The sequence below is a fragment of the Lathamus discolor genome, chromosome 6, assembly GCF_037157495.1.
Source record: "Lathamus discolor isolate bLatDis1 chromosome 6, bLatDis1.hap1, whole genome shotgun sequence".
Taxonomy (NCBI): Eukaryota; Metazoa; Chordata; class Aves; order Psittaciformes; family Psittacidae; genus Lathamus; species Lathamus discolor.
This window is the reverse complement of record NC_088889.1, coordinates 24,795,700-24,811,070: the sequence shown is the minus strand read 5'-3', so window position 1 is coordinate 24,811,070 and position 15,371 is coordinate 24,795,700. Positions and strand designations below refer to the sequence as shown.

General features: G+C 41.4%; 1 protein-coding gene across 2 annotated transcripts in view; it reads left to right on the top strand.

Annotated features, from left to right (window-relative positions):
- The window catches only part of RCOR1 (REST corepressor 1), an 85,318-nt gene extending 71,093 nt beyond the window's left edge, over positions 1-14,225 (top strand). For both annotated transcript variants that reach the window (XM_065685268.1, XM_065685267.1), the window contains 6 exons: positions 104-182; positions 4,373-4,567; positions 5,559-5,636; positions 6,333-6,390; positions 6,939-7,168; positions 9,782-14,225. In XM_065685268.1, the coding sequence (XP_065541340.1) occupies positions 104-182; positions 4,373-4,567; positions 5,559-5,636; positions 6,333-6,390; positions 6,939-7,168; positions 9,782-9,823 (682 nt within the window). In that variant the 3' untranslated portion in view covers positions 9,824-14,225. The remainder of the gene's footprint in view (positions 1-103; positions 183-4,372; positions 4,568-5,558; positions 5,637-6,332; positions 6,391-6,938; positions 7,169-9,781) is intronic.
- Positions 14,226-15,371: the final 1,146 nt, after the last annotated feature.

Genomic DNA, 15,371 nt, shown 5'->3' with positions numbered 1-15,371 from the left:
AGCTCTTGGACTTGCTAGTGCATCCATGCACTTCTTTTAGCATGCTATTTATAGAAAAAGAGCCTCACAAACTAATACAATACTGTTTGCTTTTGTCTTCCAGTGAGGATGAAATGGAGGAAGCAAATGGAAATAACCCTATTGATATGGAAGTTGAACAAAACAAGGAGAGCAAAAAGGAGGTATAAATCTTTTCCTACTACTGTACAAAGGAAAGTGTTTACTTACTAGCTACTTCATGTAGAAGCTGACAGTATCTAATTTTCTTTATTTGTGCTTTGTATAGTTGTCATACAAGAAAAGAATTGTCTTAAGAATTATTCTTAGATCAAGGCAAGTATAGACAAATAAGTTGTTACAGGTGGAGCTGGGAAAATTTAAGACTTTGCCGTCCCATGATTATGTACTATGTGAATGTTTCTGGTCTTTTTGATTCTGTCTTTGGCTGTGTTAGCTTCAACCACATGCAGTGATGGTTTAAATCAACCCGACTATGTGGAGATGGAGTAGAAGCACTTACATCTCTGCTGAGATGGCTTGGTGGAGGGGAAGTATTTCCATTAATTTTTTCTAGGTAGACTAGCAAGGGCATGGTTATTTACACCTTAGACTCTATCCTGATGTACTGAAATCCTTCATAATAATTCTCAGGATTTTGGTGTCACCAGAATTGCAACTACAGTGGTGAACAGTAAAGGAGGAATCTTTTGCGTGGCCAGTTCATTTTGTCTGGGAGGGGGACCTTAACCTGCTGTTATACACGTGGCATATTTGGTCTACTTGAAATGTAGTCCTTGCAACTCACTTGAAACACTTCATTTTAAGTGGGCATAGAGTTGTGGGTGAAAATAGCCACACGAATGTAACTGTTTTGAAAACCTAGTCTGTGATGCTTACCAGGAAAGTGTATATTTCATTTTCATGTGTATAGCCTGCTAGTTGTTACTAAAAAAAAAAAAGCCTTGCTGTTCAGCAGCAGTGTGGGTTGTATGTGTGAGTGTTATAGGAAGACATTTGCCCTAAGGCCCCTCTCCTTGAAGTAGTTCCCTTTCCTGATTTCTCTCCCACTGTCATTTTCTATCAGTTTTTAAGGGTGTTTGTTAAAAGGATGTATATAGGAAAAAAGGAACACACTAGAAATATTTAAAAACATGATTGCACACAGGCAGAATGGAAATCCTAGAGCAGCTGTTTTGTCAGTCACTGTCAGATAAATTCCTCTAATTAATCGCTTTGAATGGAAATAACTGAAAAAAAAATCACAGCATTCTTGTCTGTTCTTCACCCATGCCAGGGTGCTCTCTAGACTTTCTGGAAAAGCCTTTTGCTTCTACTGACAGAGCTGGCATCCTTGATGACTTCCTAGGAGCAGAGTGGACATGAAGCCATTCATATTCACCCTTACAAAAAACTGAGTTCTCAAAAGCCTCAGCAATACTCAAACTTGAAGGGCCCTCATTTAACTAAACTGCAAACCTCAGCACTCCATTGTGTCTTGTAAATAATTAAGGCTATAATCTCATTTCCCATTATTTCAGTTAAGTTTTCAAGTTTAGATTTCTCTGCAGGCTCTTTGAATGCTTGCATCTGTAAGTAAGCTCCCTTCAGTCCCCTTTACTATTGTTTCCTTCTCTACCAATGCTGGCATGCTCTGAAGTTGCTGCAGAATAGGTAAAGGTACTTCTTTGCCAACTTGGCTACCTCTGTTGTAAGGCCAAACCAGATCAGATGTCTGATAGCTACCATCAAGGCATTTTTGTGGAAAGTCTTGTATTGGGAGGAGACTGTCTGCCCTCCCTGTCACACCAGTACAGTGCTCTGAAAGAGATCACCAGAACTCATGGAGTATGTGCAGCCTGGCCGAGTGTGTGATGGCAGGCAGCCTTGTGGGGACTCTTCTGGACAGGGGATAGTACCGGGTGCTAAAATGAAGCTGAGAACCTGCATAGCCTATTCAGAGTTAATTTGATTTGATTTTTGCAGTACCTGAACCTGGGGCTGATTCAAAATGCCTTTGAGAGAGAGCAGGTATCCAGGAGGACGATATATTCTTTCTTACTTGTTAGGTTTCTTTTAACAACATGGTCAGACATGCAGGAGTGGTCATGTGCTATTCGCCCGGGACTCTTACCGTAAAGAACCTCTCTGTCCCAACCCCATAGAGATGGTTTTTTCCAGCTCTGAGACATGTTGGTTACTGTATGACTTGCTGAGTAATACTGGGATTTCTCAGAGTATCTGAAATCTCTCATTTGTTTCTTCTTTTGGGGATCACTGGAGGGGGGAATCTTCCCTATTTCTCTTTTTCTAGTACGTTCAGTGTTAGTGCAACTGTTCAGGTTTCTTACAGATAGTGGTTCCATAATACTGAGGTCATGAACTGGAGCTGCTTTCTCCACCTCTTCCCTGTTCCTGAAAACACCTCTCTGCTTTTACGTGGCTTGAGATAGCTTGGTCTTCCTTTTTTACACAGTGAAATCTGAGGAAGGGGACCTTGTTTGTGTTAAGGGGTTTGTAAGATGGAAGTGTAGTGGTTAGTAGTGGCAATGTCTAAATGAACAGCACTGATAATTCCCTGTATTTTAATTATTTCTGTTTTTCATGAATTGCTTTAATTCTACAGAGATGTGTGTGGCCGGGAAAGCAAGTTTCCAAGACAGGGTAGATGTTCAAATTTTCAGAGCCTGTGCGATATCACTATGACCTGGAGGCATTTGGAGCTGTCAAAACCCATTCTGCTGTGGAGCTCCGGCTTGTCCATAACACAAGAGCTTCACATTCTTTGAACCGTGTAAAGCAATCTTTTAAAACTGCTTTCGTTTTTCCTTAATGTTGAGGCTTCTGGGATATCTGCACTGCAGACATTGTGTGTTGGTCAACCAACAGCCTGAATCTGTTGTGAGGCATTACTGCATGACCCTGTGAAATTTTGTATGTAGATGAAATATGAATACATCTGAAATGTCTGTCCATGTTGAATAATTCACCTGGCTCAGTTATCAAATTGCTAGCTTCTGAAGTGGAGTGCATCACTTGTTCGTAGCTAAACCAGTCTGTTTTTTCCTGCTTATCACTCCCTTCTCTTTGAGGGAGGTATCAGTCCTGCAACAGCAATAGTTACCTTGTGCTCCTGGGCTTCCCTTAGGCATTGTCTCTCATGGAGTCCTTTGCACTAAAGGAGGGAATAAAAATGCTGAGAACAGGCAATTGTCCACATTAGTGTTCCTGTGTGGCTCTGGCTGTTGAGCCCATGAAGAGGGTGCAAGCTTTTCTCTAATGGCAGCTGTGCTGGGGTCTGCTAGTCTTCAGGAGGCAGAGCCTCATGATTATGTGGTGGCTTAGTGCTCAGCTTTATGTGGATTTTAATGTGAGTATCTTAATGCTCACTAATGAGCAAATGCTGCAAGCTGTGTAGAAACTACATGTAGCTGCAAATTAGGGAAACAATAGTGCTAAGTGAAGCTAATGTGTTTAAAGCTGGCAGTTACCAAGTAGAGGATTTCAGATGTGTGGCCTCTCCTCTGCTTTTTCTCTCCCTGTCACCCTTTTCAGTGTTCTTGACCAGGCTCTGGCCACTGGGTAATAAATCTTGGGTATGATTTTCTTGTTGAAAATGACTTCTGCAAGAAATGGTTTTGGTATTAGAGAATTGGCATGTGCTCTTGAAGGATCTGTAGTATAACATCCTAGCTAATCTTCCTGTTACAGGTGTGGGCCTAATTCTTTGCTTTACACAGAAAGTATAAAAATAATGAGTGATGTGTGAAATATTCCCTTTTCCAAAAGAGACTTAAATTTTATTTGTGGTCAGAACTGCATCAGTTTAATGGAATAGTTGATGTATCGATACTGTGGAAGGAAACTTGGCTTCCAAGAAACTGCCTAACAATCTAAGAATTACTTTGTAGTTATCTCTCTTCTGGCTTATTCCTTCTCCTGTCTGGCATATAGAAAAACAAGGTTCTATAAACTCTTCCAGTTGCCTTCTTCCCGTCTCCAAGCTCCACTTTGTTTCCTTCTGGTGTTCAGTTAAACTGGTGTGTGCAGACCTGGTGATGAAAGCAAGAAGAGAGGTTTTGGAGTGTTTGAAAATACTCAGAATATTTAACTGCTGGAAAATTGGGCATTTTGTCTCCCAAAATTAGAATGTGCAGAGAAGACAGCTAGTATCTCTGTTAACACTGAAAGCTGCCTAGAAGAAAGGAGACATTTTTACAAGACGGTGTTTTTATGACATGCCACCTAAAGCAAAAAATTGTCTGCAAGCTTTTAATTCTTCAACCTGTGAAAATGGCTAAAAGAGTCACAGAACGGTTTGCTTTGGAAGGGATCTTTAAAGATCTAGTTTTGTAAAGTGACTGCTGTTTGCCAGGTGCCGCCTGCTGAAACCGTTCCTCAGGTGAAGAAGGAGAAGCACAGTACACAGGCAAAGAACAGAGCAAAGAGGAAACCTCCCAAAGGAATGTTCCTTTCCCAAGAAGATGTGGAGGCTGTTTCTGCCAATGCGACAGCTGCTACCACTGTACTCAGACAGCTGGACATGGAATTAGTCTCAATCAAACGACAGGTATGGATGGGATAGTTCAAGAATAACTGCTGGGTTTGGTGGTAGTGCCTGTCACAGTCTGGAAAGTTCACAGGATTGTGTAGCTTGACGGTTTTGCTGTCACAAAAAGCCTGACAGTTTTGCTGCACATCATGTGGCTTAATTGATAAACTGCTAGCCTTGTGCTGTAAACTAATGGAGCCCTGTGTTCTGTATCTCTTATGTTTTAGTTCTGTGGGCAAAACTAGTTTGTATGTGAAGTGAAGCAAGGAAAAGCCCATAGCACTGACTTGAAGGAACACGTGTTGGTGCTTCGTTTTTCTTGCAGTTCAGGGTCCCTTATTTTTTAACTATGAACTGTGACATTGATTTCAGCAGTATCTGATTTCCATCTGCAGCAGTTTCCTTTGCCTTCTCATATGTTACTTCTGAACAGGCATGTTTGTATGATACCGGTCTGAGAGAATAAGACAAACTTCCCTGTGTACCTTTTGCTTCCCTGATAGATCTGTCTTGTAAACATATGTTTTTCAAATATCCGTTAGTAAAGACAGGTTTAATACATGGGTCTGTTTCCTAGATCTGAACATTTTTACTTCTTAAAGCAGAGATCTGACTCAAGCTCTTTATTAAACTTAATAGAATTGGTATTTTGGCCTGAAGCCTTTTTCATGGCACTCTGGGAGAAGCGGAGCTCTCTAGCAGTCTTTGATTCATTATGTGCTCTGATCAGGGCCTTTCTTCTTATGCTGAGGTTTATACAGACCTGGAAGTTGGGGCAGTTCTTGCTCCAAATAGCTTGCAGACAGGATAGAATAAATGGGATCTCCTGGTATGCTTCTGCATTGCTTTATTCCAATATAACAAACTTTCTTCTTCGAAAAGAGAAGTAGTGAGAAGCACAGGAATGCTGAGCTTGTGGGGTTCCTGCTGGGGCTGCTGGAAGAAGGCTTGTTGGAAGATTTTTATTTGCTTTTAAATCCTTGTTAAAGGGATTAAATTTTCTTTTCAGATACAGAATATCAAGCAGACAAACAGCGCACTCAAAGAAAAACTTGAAGGCGGTATAGAACAATACAGACTTTCAGAGGTAGGATCGTTTTCTGACCCTTGTTTATTGTGAAGATACATGCTAATATGTGTTTACATACCAATGCTATTTGGGTTGCTAATAAGCTGCTACCAGTGTCCTATTAGTTGCCAGTGTGAACCAAGACCACTACTTGTATTCATTGTTGTTGTGAAATGGAAATGGGAGATGAGAAGAAAGAACAGTGGTTAATATGTGAAAGTGGCTTTGGATGTTTTGGGTATACCACGTTTTGTATATATGTACCATAGTTTTGTATCCATATGCCCTGTGAGACAAGTAGTGCTTTGCTTTATAATATAGGAAAGGAAGTTAATGGCTCATCTTTTCTTGGCACTTGGTGCTTTTGCTGGTTTCTTCCACCTCATGCTGGAAATAATTTGACCAAGATTACAGAGAGTGTCTGTGATAAAAATAAGTAGCTGCTTTGGAAGAGTGTGGCTCTTGGTTATCTGTTCAGACCATTCTGTATCATTTTGTATTACAATGACTTACTGGTCAGTGTATGTCACAGTTAAATGAATGGAGAATGGATGCTGTATGCAGTTCTTTGTTGAAAAAGTTGATACTAAAAGGAATGATAGTTTTGACTAACAGTAAATTCCTTGTTGTGAGGCTTTTATGAGCTCAGATACAACTGAAAGTTGTTGCTGATGTAAATGAAGTTACCTATGTGGGATTTTTTTTTTTGTCTAGGTTGTTCAGAAATTTAATGCACGCTGGACCACGGATGAGCAGCTTCTTGCTGTGCAAGGTATAGCACTACATGTTGATTTTTTTTTTTTTTTTACTTCAGTTGCTGATAATCAAAACTGCTGCATTTCAGAGCTGTTTCCCTTCAGTGGGTAATAAAGCACTTTTACATTGCTGTGTATTAATGCCCAAAGAACAGAATTGAACAAGGAAGCAATAGCCCCTCTTCCACTCCCTGAGCAGTATAAATTGCACCATATGAATGTTTACAAATAATCTGCTTGTCCAAGCCTTCAGAAAGTGAAACTCTGCTGGACGTCACTGCTATGCTCTTTGCCTGTGTGACTTCTCAGGTACTACAGGCAGATTTACACAGGTCTCCTAGATTTGGATCTACCCGTCTTTATTGCACCTCTATTTTCTTCTCTTCTCCAGGGCTTAACTGTGTCTCTTGTGCAATTTAGACTTTTTTTTTTCCTGGATTAATATGAGAAAGGGTTGAGACCTTGACAGAAGTTTGTCTTCGGTTTCTTATTGTGCGACTCAAGACTGATTTGGGGTCCTTGTGGAAATAACATGTTTTTTTTTCTTTCTTTTTGTTGCTTTTAGCAATCAGGAAATACGGACGAGACTTTCAGGCAATCTCTGATGTGATTGGAAACAAATCTGTGGTGCAAGTGAAAAACTTTTTTGTAAATTATCGACGTCGTTTCAACATAGATGAAGTTCTACAGGAGTGGGAGGCAGAGCACGGCAAAGAGGAGACAAATGGAGCCAACAGCCAGAAACCTGTAAAATCCCCTGATAATTCCACTAAAATGTCTGAAGAGGAAGATGAGGTAAATCCTATTTAAGTCACCTAAAATTCCCAATCTGAGCTCATTTCGGCTAGGGCTGTGTGTGTGTATATATACACACTCTTTGCAAAAGCCATTTTTGACAATCTTCAATCTGAGCATATTTTGCTTCAGCTGGATATACAGATTCCCGTACAGATTTTTGGAATTGGGAATTCCAAACGTGTACGCAGGTGGAAAGAGAACAGTTCATTTGCAGCCCTCTGAAAGTGCATGTATCTCCTCAGCACATGGACATTTTAATGCCTCTTGCTGCCGAAACCCCATACATCTTTATCTCACTTGGATGTTTTCCCTGCGCTCAGTTCTCCAAGCTGTTTTAGGTTTGGCTGTGTGGGACCGTACAGTCTTCTGAGGCAAAGCTCGACCTTTCATTTTTGACATGGAGTGATTTCACTTGGGGGAAGGGAAGAAAGCTATAAAAAAGGCGAGTGTGTGAAACTTCACTCTGGAATGATGTAGAGGCAAAGTTTCCTTGATTTTACAGGAATTTCTATGAAGACAGATTCTAGAAACAGCCTCTCCTTGATGAAGCTGCATGGAGTTAACACTTCTCCAAAGACAATGTGTGTTCGAAGTTATCTAAGGACTGTAGTGTCTAAATATGGAAGTTATTTGCAAAAATGTAATATTACAACAGTCTTGCAAAAGAAAACCCCTCTAGCGGTTTGCGTGTTAAAAATGTCTGATCTAGGACTCCCTTTGGCCTAGTTTTACAAGACAGCTTGGCACAAAAGCCGTATCTGCTAATTGCAAGCACAGTCAACAGCGTAAGGTGAATTTTGGTCTCACATGGACTAAAGACTTCTCAGTGTACTGTATATTTTTTTGCCCTGATTATGGTTGTCTCATCTGTATGTTACTGTTCAAACATTCAGGGAGCAGAGCTTCATTGCTTCACAAATCTGAATAATATGTTATTCAAAGATGCTTATATCTGGGGACTAGATCCAGAGGTATGATAGCTGAATAAAACCAAACTCAAAAAACTTTCCTTCTGAGAACAGTATGAGTGAAATTGTCACAGTCTTCCAGAACTGAGAGGTGGAGCAAAGCAGCTGTGGTCTGAATATGTAGCCATCTATTTGAAAGACAGGTGGCTTGTGTCACTGTCTTTTCCTGTGACCAGTGGAGTTGTGTCTATTGGCAGGGTAGAGCTTTTCTTCTCTGAGCCCTCTGAGATTCTTCCTGGCTTCAAATACTCCCTTGCTCCTGAAAGATGCAGTCAAAAAAGGGGAGTCTTGCTTGAGACAGGAAAAAAATGGTTGCAGCAGTAACTGGAGTGTGCTGATGTGGCCAAGTGTCCGGATACTGGAGCAATGAGAATCTGAGACAAGGTAGCAGAGGAGAAGGGGGAGTGGAGGCAAGACAGCAAGATCTGATGACATGCTGGTGGAGCAGCAGTTGCATTCCCCAAACTAGTGATGAAAAGTGCCCAGGCTGGAGCTGAGCAAGTGCTGAGTGGTGGAAAGGGGACTGAAACAATAGGCTGCTGGGAATAATTGCAAAGCCTAGAGAAAAGGCAGCTATTTCAGGAGTCAGGTGCTTCTCTGTGCCCTGCAGTGCACCAAAGAGTGAGGGCAGAGCCTGCTTGCACTAGGCTGACACAGACAGGGGCCAGGCAGGGTGGCAGTAAGCTGCCAGCTGTCATATATCATGTATGACATAAACTGGCACCATGTGGCTTGTGGTTTTGCTGAAGCCTGTTCTGGACAGTAGGAACTGATGTATCGTGGCTGGGAGGAGGAAGGTGCTGGCAGCATGAAGGAGATTGTAACTACCAGGTCTGCAGTGTTTTAAAAAGATGCACAAGGAAGGGACACAAGGGTGTTGCACAGTGGATGTCTAATGGCCACCATGCTCTGAGCACGTTGGATATTGCTGCTCGGGCTGGCTATAAATGTGATGCTTCTGCCTTCAAGAGATAACATAAGCACAGTGCTGACTGGGTGCCTGTCTGAGTTGTTCTGGGGACAAAATGAAATGCTATTGGAATTATCACATCAGTAATCTGTGTGGGCTAGGAGGGGGTTCCTGGTCCCTCCTGAGCTGTGCAGCTGTGTGGCTGGTGCCTGCTCTGGAGAGCACTTGCGTAGTGCTCAAGCACCATGGCTGGTGCTTGGCTGATCAAGTCAGGTGGACTCAAGGCAGTGGTAGCCAGGAGAAGACTTTTGCTGGACTATCACCGAATCGTCTCTGGTGCTTTCTCCCTTGGCATGCCTTGTTTGCCTGGCTGCCAGCTTAGTAAAAGCTTTGTCAGCCCTCTGACTGCTCTGGGTTTTCCCCTTCAGTGTGTTTTCATAGCAAGTGGCCACAGTTCCTTTTTATTGTTTGTTTTTGAAGGGGGGAGGCGAGACTGCTCATTATAAAGCAGCCTCAACTCCAGTCTTCATTTTTTATATTTACACTCCCAACAAATCCCAATGTGGCTCAGAATAGGGGAAGTTGTTGCGATTCTTCCCATTTTTGCCAGGTTGCCCACTTTGTTGTTTTCAGTACTGTGGACCTGGGGTGAAGTTTGGAGCTGCAAGGCCTATGTGTATTCGTTTTTAAACTAAACGTGTCCTTTTTCTCCCCCCTCCCCCTTCCCTCCAGGCTACTTCTGTTCTTGATGTCAGATATGCATCTGCTTCGTGAGAAGGTGCTGTAGCCTAGAACAATTTGTGTTGACTACTGTGTTATCCAGGATATCAGGTATTAGCAAACCTCAGACAGCCATCTTCATCATATCTGTGGACAAGCAGCTATTACCAAAAAAGGCAAACGCTTCCAGTTCTGTGCTACATCTGCCTTAATCTCCCCTCGTTCCTCCATACTGCCTCCATTTTCTTTCAAAAGCACCCAGGTAGCTCAGCTCTTCATCAACGTCCTGCGTAAGCATGGGGATTTCTAGAACCAGTAACATCTGTCGGTAAATCTTGACCAACCTGCAAAGCAAGGAGCTCCTTAGCAGCCCCACTGTAACTCTACACATTAGGAGTTCTTATAGTACTTGGTCTGTAGGGTATAAGTGCGTATTGCTGCATGGCCTTGTGGTCTCTGCTTCCTGTGCATTCTTATGATGACACTATTCTTAGCGAGCTTTCTATAAAGGAGAGAGGCCTGTGCACATGCCAGTAGTGTCAGGTTTGTTCTGAAATGACAAGGCATGTTAACAAGCAATTTTGAATAATGCAGAAGTGATAGGAAATGTCTGTTCTAAGGTTTGGTCAGTCCAAGGTTGTAGATGTAAATCATTACACTTCTGGCTTGTGCAATTCTTTCCGCTATACTTGTGTGTTCTCACTTAATAGAAAGCTCCCTAATTGAGCATTTTATTCCTGTACATTTTAATGGCTTTTATTTAGTGCAAAAGGGAATACGTAACCTGAAAACATTTGATACGCTATTTAACCCCTGGCATTCAGCATTTGCATTGTAACCTGTTAAACGAGTGCTACACAACTTTCTTTTTCCTGATCCTCTGCGGGATTAAGTCAAAACAAATTTCTCTGGTGCCTCTCCTTTTGGAATATGTGCCTTTTTCCATTTGGCTATCATAGGTCACTTCCTGTCCCAGTGTCTCATTCCTCTTCGAAGCGCTGTTTGCCAAAGACATCAAGCTACTTCTCCCACTGGAAGTCTGGATAAGGGTTGGAGCACAAAATTCAACCTTCAGATAGTTGTTTTTTTTTTTTTTTTTGGTCTCTCTAAGCTTAATGGAGAAGAACTGTCTTAATTTCATTGGCCATTTTAACCCTTCTGAAGCACACATTGCTTTCATGTTCTGAACCAAAATATGCAATTTAAAAATCTAAGAGGTGCTTTTCCAAATACATGGTGCATGCAGCTTTCAAATTCTCAGCCCTCTGCTCAGTTGTCCTATGCTGTGGTCTGTCTAACTGGCTGGAACTGGAGCCATTCTTGGAAGTCCTGCCTGAGGACTTCACACCTTGAACAAGGTGGCTGCTGAGTGCTGAGCAGATAGTGTTCAGAGAAGCTAGAGACAGCAGTATTACTTCTTATCCAGTGGAAAGCTGCAAAATAACACTAGTCACAAAGCATTTAAAATGGTTAATTTAATGATGTTGGAAGAAACCACCTGCTATCTTTTCAGGTGGAAAAAAAGGGCCTTCTTTGCCTCCCTTCCTCCACAGAGGGTTCAAGCCAAGATGGCACACAGTAATGCATGGCACCAGTCTCTCTTAACACAACCTGAAATGAGCTAGTCCATATCCTGGCCTGCAGCTGAGGTGCTGCAGCTTGGAGTCTAGCCCTGAACTTGGTGCTGATGTTTTAGCTGCTGGGCTGGGCCATGTTGTGTGCTGTGGTGGCTCTGTTCTCTGTACCTAAATGAGGTATGCTAATGCCAGCTGGCTAACAGCCAGATGTGACTGTACCTCCTGTAATGCAGATGCAACCCAAGGAAAGGCAGGAGAGGGGAGCCTCATGTACCAGTGAGATGGTCTCCTCCCCGGGTCTTGTGGGAGGGAAGTAATTCAGCATCAGAAATTGAGCAACAGTGCACAGGTGAAGGAGCAGATAGGCATTTGTTAGGGCAAGCTAGAGTGTGGAGCGCAAAAGGCCTGTTTCAGCCACTTTGCAGCTTTTTCTGAGCCGTTTAATTCTGGTAGCTCCAGAGAGATCCTGTGAGGTGGTGGGAGGAGGGACAGGAGCTCTTCCCTATCTTCTGTTTTGGAAACCTGTAATCCCAAGCTTGTGTCAGTGTCTCTACAGGTGTTGATGTGAACTGGTAGCTCTGGTGGCTCTGTAGATGTTCCTTCAGTCCGGTGTCAGTTGGGAGTCTCTTGTGGGAAAGGACACTAGTTGTTAACCAGTGTGAATTAGGATTAAAGACCAGGCAAATAGCACTGTGAATTCTGCTGACAGTTCTGGTGTAAAGCAACGCCGCTCATTAGAAATACTCTGGTATTCAGCCTCCTGCTGGTACCAGTGCGTGGAGATAGGTCCTTGCCAGTGTGAGAGGGTTCTGTGAGCTTGCATCCCAGCTGATGAAATTCCTCAGGAGAAGCTTCTGCTGGTGAATTAAGTCACCCGTGAGGACTTTCCATTGAGTTTTGCCCTCAAATCTGTCCATTTTATAATCAGAAAAGTTGTGTTTTGGCTTTATCCCTAAGGGGTAGGGAGAAACATGCGTCATTCACAATATTAGGAAGAAAAAAGTTGTTAATTACCTTTCAGTTGACTGCTATCTTATTGTAGTTAATACGTACAATATAATAGCACTATTTTAAGCCTCTAGTTTTTTACATTCTCTTTAACTACGTTTTTAAACGCGATAAAATCATTTTAGCTTTGAAAGTTTAAATGGTTTGGTCTTGTTTAGGTGAAGACCCTCTCCTTTTTTCAAATGGGTCAAGCATTAGATACTTCAACTGGTTGCATTCTGATTAGAAGGGTCCACAAAGATAACTGCATAAGATAGAATATTCACTTAAATTTTGTTTCTTAAACTATCAATGTGAATGTCATAATTATATATATTTTGTGGAAAATGGGAAATTATTTCTCCTAAGTATAAGTTATTGTGCAAAATATGGTATCGTCAAAGAAAATGATAGTTTAAGTTTTAGTTTTAGAGATCTTAAAGATATAAAAGTGTATTGCATATGCATAAACAAATTTCATTTGTTCTATTTAATTTTTATGTAGTTGTGCAAAGTGCTAGGTAACTTCTCTTTTTGCTTATCCATAAAAACGACCTTGTTACTTGAATATTCGTGTTTAACTGGTTTGAAACAGTGATCAATTTCTGATAACCAAGGGAAAAAAATACATGCCTCAGTTGTGCTTAACAGTATAGCAACAATGTACAATCAGATGCGTAAGACCATAGTAGCCATAACTGGTAGTGCAACCACAATGGTTGTCTTGATATATTTAATACCAATGGGGATAATGAATTCTTAATATATATTTTTAAAAGTTTGCAACCAGGAAGACCCCATAAACATCCACTAGAACACTTTTTTAATAGTTAATGTAAGAGTGAAACTCTTACTCTCTTAAAGCAATGTCCTGACAAACGTTTTTCTTTCCTGTACAAATACATCTGAAACATTATGTATTAAAATATGCTCATTGTCACTTTAAACTTCAGTTTTAATCGCTAACATGCTGTTGGTATTCTTGCACACCAAATATGAGCCAAACAGTGCATTACACTAACTTGACCACTGGATTTCTGACCATAAATCTCCAAGTCAATGAAGCGCAAAAATATTGTAGGAGGTTTCTCTGATAATGCGTTTTTTTTCAAGTCTGTATAAAATTATGCATAGCCCATTCCACGATGAGTGGCTGATATTTACTCTTCACAAAAAAAATGAAAGAAAGCAAAAGAAAAGTTATTTTTATTAGCTCCAGCTTGTCTTCAGCAAGTCAAAATCTAGTGATCTTGTGCAATGCCCCTAAAGCAAATACTTTCTGCCACTCCCTGGATTAATGCAGCTTTTCCTGTTGATAGTAAAGCACAATTGCAGTGAAAGTTACAGTTCAGAAAATGGAAGGTCAGTATAGTCTATGCATGTTGTATAATAATGAGTGTTTACATTCATATTCTCCTAAAATAAAATTTATACTGGAGTGTATAGTATTCCATTATGTAGATTTTATCAATTTTGTTAACTGCTTATAGATTGCTTAAAAGAAGTTTTTTCAAGATTTTAAAAGATGTATAAGGTTAAGTTTGCAAATATAATGGAAATGCTGTATAGCTTTTGAAGTGATAAAATACTCGTTGGGATTTTAAAGAAAGTATGTTGTCATAATGCTGTTGTAAGATTTTAAATGTCTTTTTTGCCTGTTTTCTATTATTCAGCACACTTACTGTGATGAATGTTCATAGCATTATAAAATTGCTTAGCCACTGAAAAGTAACATTTGGTTTTGAATTATTTTACTGTATGAGGAATTGTAGTGGGGTAAATTCCTTTGTGAAATTCTACATAATTCATTTTTCTATGATTTCCAATGTTTGCTGATATCAAATAAAATTTTTTCAAGCCATTGATGTAATAAAATATGTAGTAAAATGTTACCGATGTAAAATGTGGTTCTGACACGTAATTGATCCCCTACCTTTCAAATGTTGGTCAGGAGAACCAGCCAGGTTCCTGTGTTTCATCGTTCTGTGCATAGGTGTTGGAGCTCAGGTGAACTGCTGCTGGTGTTGGTGGGCAAAGTCCTGCTCTCTGGGGAAGTTTGAGTGGCCTCTGGTGCAGTGCTCTCAGCTGGAGCTGCCTCCTGCAGTTCATGCTGGTGGCCCTGGAGATACTGCAGCTCCTTTCTTGATGGCGCAGCATATTCCTTCCCCAGCTTGTGCGCTCTGTAGTTCCTGCTGGCTTGGGCATCGCCTCCAGCGCATGGGCAGTGCTGTCACAAGGCAGCTCTCATGTTTGAGAAGCAGTGTGACCGGGATACTGGGATGCTGGCTGGTCTTGAGGGGTAGAGCTGGCATCCAGCTCGTTAGTGTATGGATGGACACCTGAAGAATAAACTGCTGTGTGCTGCATGCAAAGACCTAGCACTTGGCCGGACAAGTTAACATCATCAGCATCTTTGTCCAGCCATGACAAAAAAGCATTTAAAATATATAGGAAAAGGCAGTTCTTACCCTTGAAGCTTAACAGTGTGTACATAGATGTTGCTATCACAGATGCTCAAAAAAGCAGGAAATTTTGCACAGGGGTTAACGTTGGGATTTTCAGGGATTTTCTGTCTTCACATGCTGGGTGTAATACGCACCAAATGCAGAAGCATGGACAGGATGTTAAAGGGCAGTTTGGGGGAAACTGGGGTTGTCCTGTTGCATTTACCAGGCAGGGTACCAGTAGTGCTTTGGGAGCCAGGGTGCTAGCACAGGACAGATGACAAGGCATTTTCTGCTTTGCTCACCTGTGTTAAATGCAACAGAAGTAATACCGCAAGATACTGTAGTGGTTTGCAGTGCCATAGTGTATGGAGGGCAGAAGTTAGTCATCCCTTTCTACATTGTAAAGCAGGCAGGGTTGGGAGGGAGATGTGCTTGGGTTTTCGGAAGCACAGACAGCATTTTTAGGAGCTGAGTGTGTTTCCTTCCTGGAAAGCATCTTTGTGATTTTTCTGGTGGCAGTGAATATGGTACCAATGTTGTAAGGTAGTGATCCACCTTTTTAGTGGAGTCATCTGACTCAAATACCTTTCA